Here is an 18,632-nt window from a genome sequence, read left to right as displayed (position 1 = left end):
CTCGGCCTGCTTTTCAAGGGATCAAGTGGTTAGAATGCTTTTTATCCTCCTTCCTTGGGTACAGGTGAAGTGCGGTGAGGGTAGTGGGATGGCTTTTCCAAGAACACCTTCTGTCACTTGTGATCATCGCCAAATTGGGACTTTTGGAGCACCCACCACATTCGGCAAGTTTCCATGGTTTCCATTCTGGAGATAGCCACATTTCCTCCTGATTGTGGGGGAGGTTAGTGGCTCGGTGATCAGGGAGGTGGTGAGTTGAGACCTTTTTAACTGGCCATTAATTGGTCACTCCATGGCCTTTGTTGCTGGTGAGTTGAGAAAATCCCAAATGGACCTTCTTACTTTGATGATGGTGAGAATTGGCCCCATTTAGAATGCTGTGTCCAATTTTGGGCCCCACACCCCAGGAAGAACATACTTGCGCTGGACGTGTCCAGTGGAAATTCACACGGATGTTCACTGGAATGGTAGGCCTAACATATGATGATCAGCTGAGGATCCTGGGATTTATTCATTAAAGTTTAGAAGTTCGAGGGGAGATCTAATAGAAACTTACAAGATAATGCATGGCTTAGAAAGGGTGGATGCTGGGAAGTTGTTTCCGTTAGGCGGGAAGACTAGGACCCACGGTATAGCCTTAAAATTAGAGAGGGTCAATTTAGAACGGAAATGAGGAGACATTTCTTCGGCCAGAGAGTGGTGGGCCTATGGAATTCATTGCTAGAGTGCAGTGTAGGCACGGATGTTGGGTGTCTTCAAGACAGAGATTGATAAATTCTTGATCTCGCAAGGAATTAAGGGCTACGGGGAAAGTGCGGGTAAGTGGAATAGAAACACCCATCCGCCATGATTAAATGGCGGAGTGGACTTGATGGGCCGAATGGCCTTGCTTCCACTCCTATGTCCTTTGGTCTTATGGAGAAGGGGGTAAGTTTCTTTCCGTGGCAAATTGCTTCATAATTTCCCAATCCTGTCAGCTTCAGTAAGGGCATAATTCTGCCCTCTTTATATCATTAACATTATTATTTTTGACATGAGCCGGCCCATCATTTTGGGTTCTGTTTCTTGACTGATACGTGCAGGTCCTATCTTTGTGAATACCTAATACTGCTTTGCAATACTTCATTCTGCATTCAGGACATGAAGTGAGCTATTAGAAATAAAAGCATGGCAAAGCAGAAGACTGGTAAAAACCGTTTAGTTCCATCTGCTTTGACTTCGGTTTCAAAGGGAAAATAAGAACAGAAAATGTTGTACTCAGCAGGACTGGCAACACCTGTGAAAAGAGAAGCAGTTAATATTTCAGGTCTGTGACCTTTTATCAGATTGTAATGCAGTTTCCCCTATACAATAGCAGAATGTCCAAGCACTGAGCAATGTGCTGTGAGTTGTTTCATACAGTGGTGGGGATGGGGTGCAGTGCTGGGTCTCATGGCACCTCAAAGTAGTTAAACTTTCTTTAAATCTTTTGTTAAAAATAGGAACAAGTAGGAGTATTCTTCTTCACGCTGTACATCTATAAAATGGTGTTTGTTTTTTCGACCGCACAATTGTGTCATTTTGGGCTTCACTGTGCATTTGACAGTCGAATTTTCTGAACAAACACATGCTATCCTTCTGTGATATTTTTGTGTCCTTTCATAGGGTGTAGGTGTCAGCCATCATAGTGGGATGGGTGTACACCGGGTGGGAAAGAAAGCCACTCAACATCTCGCTGTGAGCCCGGTGGGTTCCTTTCCAGTCAGGCACCTAATGGCCTACCGAGGTACTTGGCATTAAGTTACAAGGCACTGAAAGAGCCCTGCCTGTCCACCACAATAAGTCCCCTCCCTCTTCTCTCTCTCTCTCTCTCTCTCTCTCTCTCTCTCTCTCCTGCCACGCTGCCAGCCAACTTCGATTGGTCCTCTCAATTGATCCCACAGTGAATCCAAACAATTTGTACTGTGGGGGATGGCTGCACCTGGGCCTGTTGCAGTACTGGCAGTGGCCACTGCTGGCACTGAACATCTACTGACCTCCCAATTGATTGGCTGCTCTTGGACATGTGACCTTCCCCCTGAGAGGCACGGTGGCCCTAATGACTGGCTACCTCATGGGCAGTGAATTCCATTGGTGCTTCCAAGGTAACCACCAACTTTCTGGCCAGTGGACAACACTATCACTGCAGCATTTAATATAGCTCTATCTATGCAACAGTGATACCTGACTTCCCTATTTATATTACACCCTCTGGGCTTCATCTGTGCCGGCCCATTTCAGGCTTGCATGTTTGGTTTTCGTGTCTCTAATGCAAGCTAACTTGATTTTGTATTAGAACATAGAACATAGAAAGGTACAGCAAAGGCGGCCCACAATATTGTGCTGAGGTTTAATCCCAATGTAAAATATAATAACTTAACCTGCGCACCCCTCAACTGACTGCTATCCATGTGCATGTCCAGCAGTCGCTTAAATGTCCCTAATGACTCTGCTTCCATTACCACAGCTGGCAATGCATTTCATGCATTCACAACTCTCCGTAAAGAACCTACCTCTGACATCTCCTTTATACCTTCCTCCTAATATCTTCAAACTAGGACTCCTTGTACCAGTCAATCCTGCCCTGGGGAAAAGTCTCTGGCTGTTGAAGCTATCTATTCCACTTGTTATTCTGTATACCTCGATCAGGTCTCCTCTCTTCTTCCTTCTCTCCAGAGAGAAAAGTCCGAGCTTATTCAACCTTTCTTCATAATGCAAGCTCTCCAGTCCAGGCAGCATCCTGGTAAACCTTCTTTGCACCCTCTCCAAAGCCTCTGTATCTTTTCTATAGTAGGGCGACCAGAACTGGACACAATATTCCAAGTATGGCCTCACCAGGGACTTGTAGAGCTGTAGCAAAACCTCGTGGCTCTTCATCTCCTGTTAATGAAAGCCAAAACACCATATGCTTTCTTAACAACTCTATCCACATGGGTGGCAACTTGGAGGGATCTATGTACTTGTACACCCAGATTCCTCTGTTCCTCCACACTGACAAGAACCCCGTTTTTAATTCTATATTCAGCATTTGAGTTTGACTTCCCAAAATGCATTACTTCGCATTTATCCAGGTTGAACTCCATTTGCCATTTCTCAGCCCAGCTCTGCATCCTGTCTGTGTCGCACTGCAGCCTGCAGTAGCCCTCGATACGATCGACAACACCTCCAACCTTTGTGTCATCTGCAAATTTACTAACCCACCCCTCAACCTCCTCATCCAAGTCATTTATAAAAACTACAAAGAGCACAGGCCCAAGAACAGAGCCTTGCAGGACCCCACTCAACAATATTCTCTTCAATATTCTGAATTTATATTTATATTTGAAATGCTTCCTCTTCATATCACATTTTTGAAGAAATCCCACCAAATATATTCAATCAATAAATGCAATCATGACTAATTCTTGACGTTTCATTCACGGTTGACTTCATTTTTTGTCTGCTTCTGACGTGAGCCAGTACAGTGAGTAATTTTCCATTGTTGGTGAAATGCTGAGGTGATGATTTCATCCTCGTGGAGTGGATAGTGAGAGTGTCAGGAACTGAGCTCAAGCTCAGCATTTAGCTGCTTAAAATGCAATGTTTTCAGTGATACACTGGGTTACTTCATGTCGTCAACTCAGCAAATTAAGAAATCCATGAACAACAACGGAAGCATAGATAGTGTAAAGAGTCAATAACTGTTCTTACACCAGTGAAAATATTTTGTGCTTCTGTGTTGAAGGGAAAAAGCAATACATTTGACACAAGTGGAAATTTGCAGTCATATTATAACTTGCAAACATGTCATCCCACTTCCACTTCACCATGATGCATGGCATTCCAGCTCGGTGATGGCACTGCATTGGCCTGGAATTTCCAGTATTATTAAGGCTGGATTTTACCAGAGTGATTGGCTTTGAGAAAAGACCGAAGAAGTGCTTTGAATAAGAAGCAGTTTTTCCTAATTCACTCATGGGATGCGAGCATCGCTGACTTTAGTGCAGATAGGTTTTTTTTGCAACAATGGACTCATGGTCACCATGAGGCTAGTTTTTTCCTTCAGTGTTTTTTCTTTTGTTATATTGAACATTTACCATCCCCACCTCAGAGCCAATAGAAATCACTACTTTGGAAGGTCCCAACATTTGATTTTTGATTCAGTGGTGTTTGAAGATTCTAGTATTTTCCATGTTCTACAGCTTTATGTGACATGGTACATTTCCCAATCTCCATATGAGGCTGCACATTGAAAACCTTGCAAAGTGTTCCTGGTGCACCTAGTTGAATGTCTTTGGTCGAGTCAAACATGATAAAGTAAAGATGACAGTCAGTGAGTGTGATTGTTGTTATCAAAGAATGGTCTCAACACTGAGACTATTTGACTTGCCATTGCATTGCTAGAATTATTCAGAGACTTTTCTCATGAATGCCGTCGTGTTGTATATCTCTATGACTCTGTTCTTTCTAAAGTGTGGTGCTCTGAACTGGATGCATTATTCCAACTGAGGCTGAACCAATTTGATACAAATTTATCACATCTTCTTTACTTTTGTATTCTGTGCCCCGAACTAAAGCACAAGATTCCATATGTTACATTAAGAGCTTTCCCAAACTGTCCTGTTGCCTTCAATGGTATGTGTACATGTAAGACCAGGCTCTCTGCAGAGGGACCATCTTTATAATTGTGCCCATTGCATTATAACAGCACAAATCCATTATCTTTAATTTGTTGTTACATTTTTAAAGGTTCTTTGTCTTTCCAGGCTAAACCCAAAGCAAAACTTCTTCTATTAGGTGTGAATCTGTGATTGGATTTGGATGCGAGCATAAGAGGTACAGTTAGTAAGTTTGCGGGTGATACCAAAATTGGAGGTATAGTGGACAGCGAAGAGGGTTACCTCAGATTACAATAAGATCTTGACTAGGTGTGCTAATGGGCATAGAAGTGGCAGATGGAGTTTAATTCAGATAAATGCGAGGTGCTGCATTTTGGGAAAGCAAATCTTAGCAGGACATGTACACTTAATGGTAAGGTCCTAGGGAGTGTTGCTGAACAAAGAGACCTTGGAGTGCAGGTTCATAGCTCCTTGAAAGTGGAGTCGCAGGTAGATAGGATAGTGAAGGTGTTTGGTATGCTTTCCTTTATTGGTCAGAGTATTGAGTACAGGAGTTGGGAGGTTATGTTGCTGCTGTACAGGACATTGGTTAGGCACTGTTGGAATATTGCGTGCAATTCTGGTCTCCATGGCAACTCTTCAACAAGTGAGGAGCGCTGATGCTGGAGATCAGAGTCGAAGGGTGTGGTGCTGGAAAAACACAGCTGGTCAGGCAGCATCCGAGCAGGAGGATTGATGTTTTGAGCATAAGCTCTTCATCTGGAATGCGCCCGATGAAGAGCTGTTGCCCGATACGTCGATTCTCCTGCTCACTGGATGCTGCCTGACTGGCTGTGTTTTTCCAGTACCACACTGTTCCAGTCATGCAGTACAAAGTGTTGCTTCTTTGGAAATTTGGCATTCTTGTGTCATTCCCGATGTATGCAAACCAAAAAGCTTTGAAAACGTGTCTCTATTTAAGAAATATCCAGTCAGTTCTTCCATAACGCGGTCGTTGAGTTCTTGTGCAATCTCGCAATATACAAAATTGTGCTTTAGAAACCGCAGTTAAAAATGTTGGTGATGTAATCGCGTTACAGCCAGCACATGTTTTAAACGTTCGTGCCTTGAAGACAGCGTCCCCTATTCGTCAACCGCATGACAGCGAATTTGCGTTAACGAATCATGTATTATAGCAGAACAACCTGTGTGTAATTATTGCCAGTTGTGTTGATTTAAAGACTAATCATGTAGAGAACATACATTGTACAGGTCAGTCTGCGTAAAATTAGACAGTGGATGACAAAAAGGAGTTGAGTTGACAAAGGGCAGGGCTTTCAGAGACTGAACGGTGAGAACTGAGACAAGTGGGTGTGTTACCAACTGATGTTTCAGCTGTGAGAGGGTCAAACTGGAGGCAAACCACTGTCCATCTGCAAGCCTCAGGTCACTTGTTAAGATATTGAAAAGACAAAGTGAGACCATCATCGGAAGCTTCCTGGAATTTCACATGGGACTGCAGGCTGACCCCATTCATCAGGAGCATGGCATCTATCTGGAGGCAGCCTTGATGCCAGTTAATAATTTCATGGTCATGCTTACCGAGGCCTGCATTCGGATGAACCTGCTTCTGATTAATTGAATTCCGATTCCACCAGCTGCAGTGGTAGAATTTCAACCTAAGGTCCCAGAGCATTAGCTGGAACTTGAAATGTGAGTTCAGCAGCATTACACAATGTCATCACCTCCTCTTTTCATGCTTGGGTAGAATCTTCTGGAACTTACAAAAGGTGTGAGAACTTCACTGGGCAGGAGACAAAAATTTAGTTTCTCAATGCCTAGCCAAGGTTTTGCTGTTAAACTTCTTGACCCCTTTCTCTGAGGCTGCCCAATGGTCAGAAAACTGTTTTGTATTCAGTAGTAATGGTGTTCCTCAAAAATGGGAAGCACATATTTTACAAGCCTGACTATATATATGAGGCATGTTCTGAAGAAGGGTTACTGGATCCAAGATGTTGTCTCTATGCATTCTCTCCACAGATACTGCCAGAACAGCCGAGTTTCTCCAGCTATTTCTGTTTTTTTTTTCTATATGAGCCATGTATCAGGCAGGGTAGAACCTTTCCTCCAGGCTTCTTCAGTAACTCAGCTCCTTCGTAATCTGTGTGTTTCCTCGTGAAAATGCTTACGATGTGAAGGCTAAAGCCTCTCCATTTTGACCATCTCACGAGGAGTCTGACCAGGCCGCTACACTTACCCAGTGTGGGAGTGACACTCACTGATGCCAGCAAACCAGCAGAGGGCTAGACAAGCTGGACTTAACTCAAAGTCGTGTTGAACTCCACTCAAAAGGCCATCTCTTGGCGTTATATCATTGCCCCATGCAAACCTTTTGGTGAAAATCAATCTTATGTGGACATTGTCTTGTCAGCACAATGAAGAGAATGACTTGATGGGGCATGATTGCTGATTGTTTTAGCTGCTTCTATGTTTAAGTGTGGACTTTGACAGATTTGTGAGAGGCAGTGACAATGTGGTGCCAGTTGTACTACATTGGCTGTTGCAACGAGGTGATAGACATTGATTGCCCATAAGGTATTTGATGGAGATACCTGACACCTAACTTCCTGGTTGGCAACTTTATGACTACACCTGGCAGTAATGAGAGCATGACGCTCTGGGTGGACTGGTACATTTGTGGGTGGCACGGTGGCACAGTGGTTAGCACTGCGGCCTCACAGCGCCTGAGACCCGGGTTCAATTCCCGAATCAGGCGACTGACTGTGTGGAGTTTGCACGTTCTCCCCGTGTCTGCGTGGGTTTCCTCCAGGTGCTCCGGTTTCCTCCCATAGTCCAAAGATGTGCGGGTCAGGTGAATTGGCCATGCTAAATTGCCCGTAGTGTTAGGCAAGGGGTAAATGTAGGGGTATGGGTGGGTTGCGCTTCGGTGGGTCGGTGTGGACTTGTTGGGCCGAAGGGCCTGTTTCCACACTGTTAAGTAATCTAATCTAATTTGCTGGCAGAGCGCAGCAGATCATTTATCTTCTTGTGCCACTTGGGCCAGGTTCTCCTCAACCACTAGAGGGCACTGCCCATCACCACCACCTCTGTGCAGGCTGCCTTCATCAGTCAAGATGGCTTTTTGTTGCCATCCATAGGGAAAAGAGCTTCCTTTCTTTCCTGGACAACCTTCAAGGGAACAGCTAGAGAGGCATCATTAAAGCCTGGTGCCCAGCTTTTGCCTGATCTCTGATGAGTAGAGATGGAGTGGTGCTCTCGGGTTGATGATGTTGTTGCCTGGTTACCTTTCAAATATGACCCCCAGATGTTGGAGCCCAGAAAGTCTTGGGGAACTTTGGAATCTCCTACCAATAAAGTTGGATTTTTTCACTTGCACATGACTGTGTAATGAGCTGAGAAGAACAAACTTCTGTGGAAAATCTTGACTAGCCCTCAAGTGATCTGACCAGCCCTTCTGCTTTAATCCCTGCCTTGCTCGTTTAAAAAAGAGAAAAATTCCACATTGTACCACAAGGCTAACATAATGCAAGTGTCATTATCCTTAAATGAAGCAAAGAACTCTGGATACTGGAACCTGAAACGAAAACAGAAATTGCTGGAGAAACTCAGCAGGTCTGGCAGTGAAAGCAGAGTCCAGCTTATCCGTCTTCAGAACTGACAGTATCTTGGAAAAAGTAGCATTTGTGCTGACAACAGAAGGAGGGGGCAGGAAAGGAGTGAGCAGATGGGCTGAGGTGGAGCCCAGAGAGAGAGAATGACAGCTTGGGAGACAAAGGATTGGATGTTCAGGAGTGTGCTCAGGAGAAAGTAAAGCTGACAATGAGGACTCCAAGTGAAAAGAAAGCAGCCCATGTCATGACAGAGCCTGGGGTCTGTGGGGGTGGGTAAAGGACATGGAAGAAAGTGTTCAGGTTCTGACATTTTTTAACTTAATGTTGAGTCCTGAAGTCTGCAGGGTCCCTAACTGGAAAAAGAGAAACTTATTCTTAACAGTTTTATTGTTGTGCTACCCCAAATCTCATGCTATGTTCAAGACACTGATTATACAGCTTTCACAATTCTTGCATCTCTCTGGAGTTGAAGTGCTGTAGTCCTTTGTGTTCTAACATGGCACTTTAGAGTTAATAGCAATCTAAGGTGCCAAGCTAGTTTTATGCTCATTGCCATTTTTCAAAGCAGCTCTTACAGAAGTCAAATAGATATTTCAGGAGAAATGAACAGCAGACTTCAAGGGTTTTTAAAAAATATTTCCATTTTCTTGTACTGCAATTGCAGGTTCAATTAATGAAATTGCAATTTCAATTAAACGATCCAGCAAATGTTAGCATTCTTAAATAAATTACCAAGAAATCAATGAAGTTATAAGATTTTCATCAAATTGTATCACCAGGATTGTGTCGTGGAAAAGACTGCATGTTTCCCTGGTTGGAAAATGTGCTTAATTGAAGATGGACCTGTTTGAGATCATGATGATAAGTCTTTTTTAGATTTAAGAAAAACTTACTATAAAAACCATTTTCTGCATAAATTGTATGACACATGTTGATGTGGTTGGGCTGGTTATCTTTTATGGAGGGCACTGAGTAAAGAAAATGAAAATTGTTGAAAAGTTCAGGTGGTGGGGTGGGGGTGGCCTTTATTGTCCAAAGAATCTCTGCAATTGTTACAACATTTGCCGTAGATGAAACATGGTTTTGTGTTGCACTGATGTGACCATTTGAAATGGTGGGTAGCAGATTCATGAAATGTTAGGGCTGTAATAGCTGGAAGAACGTAAATAAGAACACTATGCCCGAGCAATTTGACATTAAGCACAAGTAGAGTGCAAAAAGCCTGTAATGGGCCGTTTCCCCCAAGTACAACCTCTTCAGTTGGAATACTCTCCAAAGTAGTTATGAGAGGCTGTAGTTGTGCCAAAGTGAATTTTATTGGTTTCATTTTCTCACATCCCTTTAGTACTGATGCAATCTATCACACTCAAACATCTCCCTCAAGTAGCAGGTTATAAATGAGCTTTCCATTTGATCTTCCATCAGTAAGGAGAGGAACAGCTGAACTGAAACATGTTTTCTGCTTTTAATGCCACTACGTTCCTCACCACTACAGGGGTATACTCTCCCAGGTCTTGGCAGCTTTGTGATCAAGACCATGACTGATTTCAGAACTTGCTGATGTTTAGGAAAAGAAATTGGTGCACCTTAAGGCAGTGAATTAGCCCATGCATGAAAGCTAACAAATGAGATGACAAATCACTTTACGTTAAGCCTTGTCCAGTTTGATCTTAAAAAAAGGAAGTCCAGTTTTTAGTATTCACCAGTTTTCAGGTAGCCAGATTTTGCAAGATGTACCTGCCATAAGAGCTGTTTATTTTTGTCAAAGAGCAATGACTTGAATTGGCTTGTGTCAATGTCAATGCCATAGTTCCCTGGGGTCGGGGAGTCCAGAGCTAGGGGGCATAGGTTTAGGGTGAGAGGGGAAAGGTATAAAAGCGACCTAAGGGGCAACTTTTTCACTCAGAGGTATGTGTGTGGAATGAACTGCCAGAGGAAGTGGTGGAGGCTGGTACAATTGCAACATTTAAAAGGCATTTGGATGGGTATATGAATAGGAAGGGTTTGGAGGGATATGGGCCAGGTGCTGGCAGGTGGGACTAGATTGGGTTGGGATAACTGGTCGGCATGGATGAGTTGGACTGAAAGGACCGTTTCTGTGCTGTACATCTCTATGACTCTGACAGAAGCTGCTGTGCTTGATTATGCAAAACTAAACACTGTGGATGTTGGAAATCTGGATACAAACCAAAAATGCTGGAAATATTCAATAGTTCAGGCTGCATCTATAGAAAAAGAAACCGAGTTAATGTTTCAGATCTGAGGCTTTTCATCAGGACTAGGAATGCAGCATTAACTGCGTTTCTGCCTTCACAAATGCTGCTAGAACTGATGAGTATTTCCAACATTTTCTGTTTTTATTATAGCTGTGCCTATTTACCTTGGTTATCTTGCTCAGAGGCAGGGAATGCAAGAACAAGCATAAGTAGGTAAGATCTTGTTACAAGGAGAAAGTGAGGACTGCAGATGCTGGAGATCAGAGTCGAGAGTGTGGTGCTGGAATAAAAACAGCTGTTCTGGCAATATCCCAGGAGCAGGAGAATCGACATTTCAGGCATAAGCCCTTCCTGATGAAGGGCTTATGCCTGAAATGTCGATTCACCTGCTCCTGGGATGTTGCCCGAGCGGCTGTTTTTTTTTTCCAGCACCACACTCTCGACTCTGATCTCCAGCATCTGTAGTCCTCACTTCTTGATGAAGGGCTTATGCCTGAAACGACAATTGTCCTGACCCAAGGTCTTGTTACTGTTGGGGGAAGGAGGTGACATCATGGTCATGTCAAGGGACAAGTAATCTGGGACCCTGGTCTAATATACTGGGGGACAATCCCACTAAAGCAGGTCAGGAAATTAGAATTCAATAAAATCAAGATTAACCTAATTGAGACCATGTAAGAATCTATCAGACTCTAAATGCCTTTTAGGGAAGGAAGTCCATACTTTTTAATCAGACCCCACCTTTAACGCTCAGTACTCACGATTTATTGCTGGAATCTGTCCTTTTCTTACCTGCAGTAGTTCAGAAGCCTCCTATTCTGATCTTGTGATTGGTGGATTAGGGATCCACTGTGAATAAAATCTGTTTGGACCTATTCATCAGATCCAACCACGTCATTGGTCAGTTGGCACAGTGTCCTCCTGGTGTGTTCCTTGCATAGCGAATTAGAAAATGAATAGACTCAGTTCCCCAATTGGATAATTTCCTGACTGCCAAGAAATCTTTTGCAATAATCTTCTCAGCAATATCAAGCTGACATTCAGGTCTGGGCATTCAAGCTCAGTACAGGTAAATAGGATTAAAGTTTCAAGGTGCAGCTTCAGGTGTGATGGAGGGCTTTTGCCTGAAACATCGATTTTTCCTGCTCCTCAGATGCTGCCTGACCTGCTGTGCTTTTCCAGCACCACTCTAATGTCCAGCATCTGCAGTACCCAATTCCGACAGGTAGATAGGGTCAGGAAAAATGCCTTGAATAACTGGATCCTCAATCTGAGAGGAGTGGGTGGGGGTGATGAGCATGGGTTGGAGCTTGTCTTGCCAGGCCTGGACACAGTATGGAGACAGCTACAGGGCCTGCCGAGTGTGAGCTGGTTAAAAAGCCCATCTCCATTCTCTGGGACTTCATCCTGTTGGTGTTGTGAAATATTTAACCCTCATCCTACATACCACACCCACTCCAGATAGTCCACCCTCTGCCCCTCCACATGCCCTAAATAGCCCGCCATACCCTCCAAACTTAATTCATCTGGTCTTCTGTAAAACAGGTTATTTAAAACAAAAAAACACACAATCGGCTCCAATGAAGTGACAGCGAGGCTCAAAACATTAGCTTGCTCTTTCTCTATGGATGCTGCCTGACACACACTGATTTCCAGCATTTGTTGTACAGATTCCAGCATCTGCAGTAATTTGCTCCTACAATGCCATGCTCTTGCTGCATGTTCACCAACAAACCCCTCTCCATGAAATACTATCGTAAATATTCAATTGAATCCTGTTCTGTTCCGAATCTGCAGAATAAAATTGGTAAGATGTTTTAAGTGATGGGGGAATATAGAATTACTGGATATAGCCTAGAAAGAAAGGAAGTGGAATCAGACATTGCTGGAAAAGCTCAGCAGGTCTGGCAGCATCGCTGAAGGGAAATCAGAGTTAATGTTTCAGCTTGAGTGACCCTTCCTCAGAACTGAATTTTGAGGGAGGGTCGCTCGACCCGAAACATTAACTCTGATTTCCCTTCACAGATGCTGCCAGACCTGCTGAGCTTTTCCAGCAACTTCTGTTTTTATTGCTGAATTACAACATCCACAGTTCTTTCTGTTTACAGAAAGAAGTGAAATGTGATTGGGTGACCAAAAATAAAATAAGGTCTTTTAGTGTTTTTTGGTTACTTGAAACTTATCTGTTAATTTTTATGCAGATATTGAAGAGAATGTTATATTTTGATAAGCATGGAAAATAATATTAAACTGTAAATTTCTGCTTTGTTCATTGTAATTATTATAATTTGACAGCTAAAATGATGACAGTTATGTGTTGTGGATGTAAAAAACTTAACTTGATTGGAAGAGAAAGGTCACATTGTTTCCATTAAAATGGTTTTTGGCTGCCCTTTATACTCCAGGGCAGGAGGTATGCAAAAAAAAGGATGCTTCATAATAAATCATCACCAATAACAAAACATTGACATTTCGTCAATCCCTAGTCACTGATGACTGAAAGAGGATAGTAAAGAATCGGAGGGGCTTTCTGAGTTCACCCTGAAGTATAATGAATGTGATTTAGCATTCGGGAGAAATAAGCCAAATCTGACAAAACATGACTCTATTGACTTTTATCCGAGGGAAAGTAGCATGGCAGAGAAAGTTAACAAGTGATGGTTGCTGAATGACTGACAATGGACTGAGGATATGCTTGATTCTGGATTTTTGTCATAATTTATTAGCAGAATGTTCATTGTTTAAATCAACCAGACCCTTAATTGCATTCCTCTTTTGCTGAGGGCTATTAAACTGAACTTGTTTTAAACAAAGGACTATAATTATTGACAATTCCCCGCAGTCCTCCGTCTGTTAATCAGATGTAGTTTAGTGGATGATTACATCTGGTATTTTGGTATATTTGGCTTTTCTATCACTATTATTATTTTATAACTGTGTCCTGTTTGAAACAAGTGTTTTTATTAACAGAAAGCACGATGGGAAAGACTCATTTGATAGCAGAAGTGAGGGAGAATCATTCTCAAGTTGCAGCCGATTATCAAGTCAACAACATTCACTGGAAAGCAAGCCTTCACTAGAGTTAACTAATGGGTGAGTTAGCTCAATCTTTGTATATCTTCAAAGCATTATTGTTCTGTTGTATACTGCAATGCAATATGTGCATGAAATGGTATGAATTTGGTGGTTCATAATGAAGCAGTATGTTTAACGTCATTCTGACACCAGCTATAGGAGACTTTTTTGCTCCAAGAACCTTTCACAAGCAGTGGGGGAACTGGTGTACGGGTCACGTTGCTAGGCTGGTATTGTAGACTCCAACAGTGCTTTGGAGGCATTGGTGGAATTTAAATTCAATTCATATAAAGCTAATCCGTGACGGTGACCATGGAACTCTGATCACTTGTAAATGATAACCCATTTGGTTCACTAACGTCCTTTAGAAACCTGCCATTCTCAGCTGGTCTGGCCTACATGTGACTCCAGACCCACAGACATGATATTGACCTAGCCAGCCACTCTGTCCCAGGGATGGGCAGAATATCCTTTCCTTGCCAGCTATGACCATATCCCATAAAAGGATAAAGGAATTACGAAGATTGAGCAACCAATCCCATTCAAGAATTCTCTCAGACAACACACCAGGAATAACAGACAGATATTATCAATTTATAACTTTCCAGAAAGCAAAATAATAAATGGGTCATGCATGTGGATTAAGAAAGAAATTGAAATATTAACTTATAAGTGGTATTTATATTATTTCAGAGGTAATTTTAACCAGGTAATGGAGAATTATGACATTCCCCAAATATTAATCAGTCCTTCAGGATCAGAAAGTTTATTTAAGAGTACTTGTTAGTCAAAATGCTGTCTGACTTTCCTGTTACATTGAGCACGTTCCCAACAATGAGCACTAACATTATCTTCCATATTAATTCCAAATACAGGTATACCTTTCAGCAGTAGAATGGGAGATCTCTATTGTTTGAGCTTTTTGTACAGTAAGAATAATGTCAGTGTCTAGTGAATAGCTTTTTAACAGATAAAAATAATCATTAGTGCAGAGCAGGAATATTCACACGAAGTTAATAATATCCCCAGGGATTTTGGTGAGAACAGAAAGGGGTGAAGTCTATAACATAGGTTGCGGCATGCAAGATGGAGGACAAATTGAAATAATCTCCACCTGCTGTTTCTAGTCAGAAAATTACCTGAATAACAATAGCAGTAGAATTACAAACATTTCAGATGGGAAATATTATGACTATTATGTGTGTATTTAAAATATCCAAATTCTGGACATTTTTTAATTCAACATGAAAAATCACAGAAGATTCCTTGGAATGTTGGAAGCTGAGGGCTGGCCATATCTAGGTTTATAAAATCATGAGGGGCATGGATAGAGTAAATAGTCAAGGTCTTTTTCCCAGGCTAACAGAGTCCAAAACCAGAGGTCATCGGTTTAAAGTGAAAAGTAAAAGATGCAAAAGTTACCTGAGGGGTAACTTTCTCACACAGAGGTTAGTGTGTGTATGGAATAAACTGCCAGAGGAAGTGATGAAGGTTGGTAAAATTACAACACTTCAAAGGCATCTGGATAGGTACATGAATAGGAGGGGGTTAGTGGGATGTGGGCCAAATGCTGGCAAATGGGGCTGGATTAATTTAGGATATCTGGTTGGCATGGGCGAATTGGACTGAAAGGTCTGTTTCTGTGCTGTACATCTTTATGACTCTATGAACTTTAACAAATGGCCTTTACATCTTCAGATGTTTTACTATTTGTAACTAATGTAAAATAATTCCTTTTGGGCCAGAAAAGTTTTTTTTTTCGAAAATTTTGTGGTATTTTTGAATTTCTTCTTCCAGCTAAAGGCACTCTCTTGGCAACAAGTTGCACAGGTTTAATTTGACTGAATAAGTCTATTGATCCTCTGCAGTCCTTATGGTGCACACACACCAAGTTGTTGGGAGGGAATTCCAGGATTTTGATTCAGCTACAGTGAAGGAAAGGCGATGTAGTTCCTCCTCAGCATGGTGTGTGGGTTAGAAGGGATGTCTGGTGTTCCTATACATTTGCTGACCTTGTCCTTGGTTGTTGGGGGGAAACAAATTTGGATGGAGCTGTTCAAAAATCCTGAATACAAGATTCTGTATTTTCAAAGAAAAATGAATAGTGCATTAAATAACCAATTTACAGTTTGACATTAATGCACTAATATAACAATGTTAATTATTACGAATATTACATAAATGTGTAGATTTAGTTACTCTCCAATTAATTTTTTCCCCAAAACAATGGCATGGCAAAGGCACCCACAGTGGACATTGAATCAAGTAACTTAATTTTCCTGTTTTCTTTTGGAGGGTAGAGCCTATTGTCTAGTGCAGTTTTTGGAAGCCAACCTTGTAATGTAGCACACAGTTATAGCATAGTGATGGTCCTGCTGATTCCTTATAACCATCCAAGTAGGATACACTTCCCACAGAACTGTGTCTTACTCCATTCACTGCCGCAATCTGTTAGTTATTGAGCAACCATTCCCAAGGTTGTTTTGTTTGTATTAAAAATCTGCGACAGTTTAAAAAGCACAGTGTTTTGTGTTTAGCTTTTAAATGTAGGTAATTCTGGCATTTCTCAGGTTTTAAAATCTTTTTAAAACACAAATCCCATCTTAATTTTTCAGTTTTTAAAGTAGGTTATCGAGAAGTGTGTGTGTGTGTGTGTGTGTGTGTGTGTGTGTGTGTGTGTGTCGCTCATCCTGGGATGTTAATCCTTTGTCATAAATAAGTTAAATTAATACCAAACGGCATGATATTTCTTATTTACCTTGAAGTTTGCAACTGACTGTCCAACTTGTGCAAAAATGACTGGTTCTTTCATGTTGCCTCGTTTTCTGGTTACAGCAGTTTTCATAAGTATAACCTGTAGGAAATCTTGATTGAATCTCAGTAGTGGACAATAAATTAAAACAAATTACGTGACTCAGAGAAGCAATTATTGTGATACTCAACCTGGATTTTGTTTTCATGAAATCCCAGATCCTTGGACGGCAATTGAATAAATAAAAAATGTGATCGTTCTAAGATACTGAGAAAAAAAACAACATGAAATAGGAGGTAGCAAAAACAGAAATTACTGAAAAGCTCAGCAGGTCTGGCAGCATCTGTGGAGAGATTGGTTCCGAGGAAGGGTCACTGGATCCGAAATGTTAACTCTGACCTCTCTCCACAAAACTCCACAGAAGTCCATTAACATTTCGAGCCCATTAACGCTTCCTGAGAACCAATCTTTCCACAGATGATGCCAGACCTGCTGAGCTTGTCCAGAAATTTCTGTTTTTGTTTCTGATTTCCAGCATCCCAGAGTTCTTTCATTTTCTTTTTAAATATGGTGCCAGAGGTAATGTGGTAACAATTACTTTCAATGCACCTTTGAAGAAGGGAGGAGGGTGGCATTTATTTGAGACTTCAAAGAACTGAAGAAAGAAATTCAGAGGAACATTGATTCAAGATGGAGTATAGAGTAGAAAAGAGCATAAATAGGGAATGAGGAAGGTATATGGTATGTTTAGGATTGCTCAGAGAGTTCGCTTACAATTAGAATCTGAGACATGTACGTCATCACTAATTTTCAACCCCTCCCTTGATTCTTGTTACTTGCCTGGATTTTTGACAATTGTGCTTCAGCTGCATTCAAACTGGACAATCACAATTCCTTTATCGAAGGTCTTCCACGCTTTATAACATTGGACGTGTCTAACCACTGCAGTCCATGCCCAGACCGGCAGCAGCTGCTGCTCCCTCATCATTCCTGGGCTTGCTGGTTTACCAGCACACATACAAAATACCCATCTTCGTCAGCTTAGAACCACTCCATGGCCTCACCATCCCCAATCTCTCTCATCTTCATCAATCCTCCCACACTCTGAACGTTGCATTCCTTCAACTATGGATCCTTGCACATCCTGCCAACCCTTTGCTCCATCATAAAGAGGTGCAGTGGTTCAGCAGTTAGCATTGCTGCCTCACAGAAACAGGGACCCAGGTTCGATCCCACTCTCTAGCGACTGTCAGTGTGGAGTTTGCACATTCCCCCCGTGTCTGCGTGGGTTTCCTCTGGGTGCTCCGGTTCCCTCCCACAGCCCAAAGACGAGCTGGTTCAGTGGATCAGCCATGCTAAATTGCCCATAGTGTCCAAGGATGTGCAGCTACGTGGATTAGCCATGGGGAACGCAGGGATATAAGGATAGGGTAAGTTGGGAGAGGCAGAGTTTGGGTGGGATGCTGAGTGGAAGATTGGTATGGACCCCAATAGTTTGCTTCACTACAGTAGGGATTCTGTGATTATTGACAGCTATGTCTTCAGCCATTTCTACTCTGACTCCCCGATGCTCTACAAAACACCCAATCTTTAAGCATACTCTTACAGCCAAACTCTGACCAAGCTTTCTGCCATTCTCTGACATCCCCACCCCAAACTTCCAATGTGTTCTGTCTGATTATGTTCCTGTGATGTGTACCTAAATATTTTATTATAGTAAATAGGAATTTGGTTGTGCACTTTTGGCAATGTGGCTATTTTTGGTTGGAACTTTACTTATTGGGTTGAACTTTGCTGATCATTTCGTTTGTAAATGCGTTGCTTATCGATTGCCCACAGTCCCCATCAGTCACAGAGAGACATCAGTGCCTTCATTTCGAGTGAAAAGAACAGATCCTTCCTTTTTGAATCTAATAAGCACTCAGAGCATTCCAAGACTTGCAGCCTGGGAGCCCTGGCAGCAGCACTGTACTTTTGTGTTTAAAAAGTGCTGACAACATTTCCTAGAAACATCTACAAGCTTTCACTATTTATGCAAGATTGGCCATTCCAGGAGCATTTCAGCGCTTCGAGCAAATTTACAAGGGTGAACTTTTTGCTCTCCTATGTTGTTATGGTAATGGCACTACTTTGTGCTTCCATCTTGCCACCTGCATCTTGCAGTACAGGGAGTCTGCGTTCTCATGGTTTCCTTTTTTAGTGTTGTTTTACTTTGCCTTAAGTAATTTGGAAATCTTACAGAGTGTCACGAGGTTTGTGTCAAGGTTGTTTCCTGAAGTACCTTATATGCTTGCTGCCATTTTGCCACAAAGTGCCCCTCTCTCAGTTGAGGCCACTCTCCATGTGGTACTGTATTCCCCAC

The 18,632-nt window shown here is 42.2% G+C and overlaps 1 protein-coding gene across 2 annotated transcripts in view; it reads left to right on the top strand.

Moving 5' to 3' along the window:
* The window catches only part of LOC132834396 (protein unc-13 homolog A-like), a 575,505-nt gene that overhangs the window by 100,170 nt on the left and 456,703 nt on the right, over window positions 1-18,632 (top strand). For both annotated transcript variants that reach the window (XM_060853271.1, XM_060853270.1), the window contains exon 9: window positions 13,414-13,536. In XM_060853271.1, coding sequence (XP_060709254.1) covers window positions 13,414-13,536 — 123 coding nt within the window. The remainder of the gene's footprint in view (window positions 1-13,413; window positions 13,537-18,632) is intronic.

Source organism: Hemiscyllium ocellatum, chromosome 39, assembly GCF_020745735.1.
Source record: "Hemiscyllium ocellatum isolate sHemOce1 chromosome 39, sHemOce1.pat.X.cur, whole genome shotgun sequence".
Taxonomy (NCBI): domain Eukaryota; kingdom Metazoa; phylum Chordata; class Chondrichthyes; order Orectolobiformes; family Hemiscylliidae; genus Hemiscyllium; species Hemiscyllium ocellatum.
This window is presented reverse-complemented; position numbering and strand designations above follow the sequence as displayed.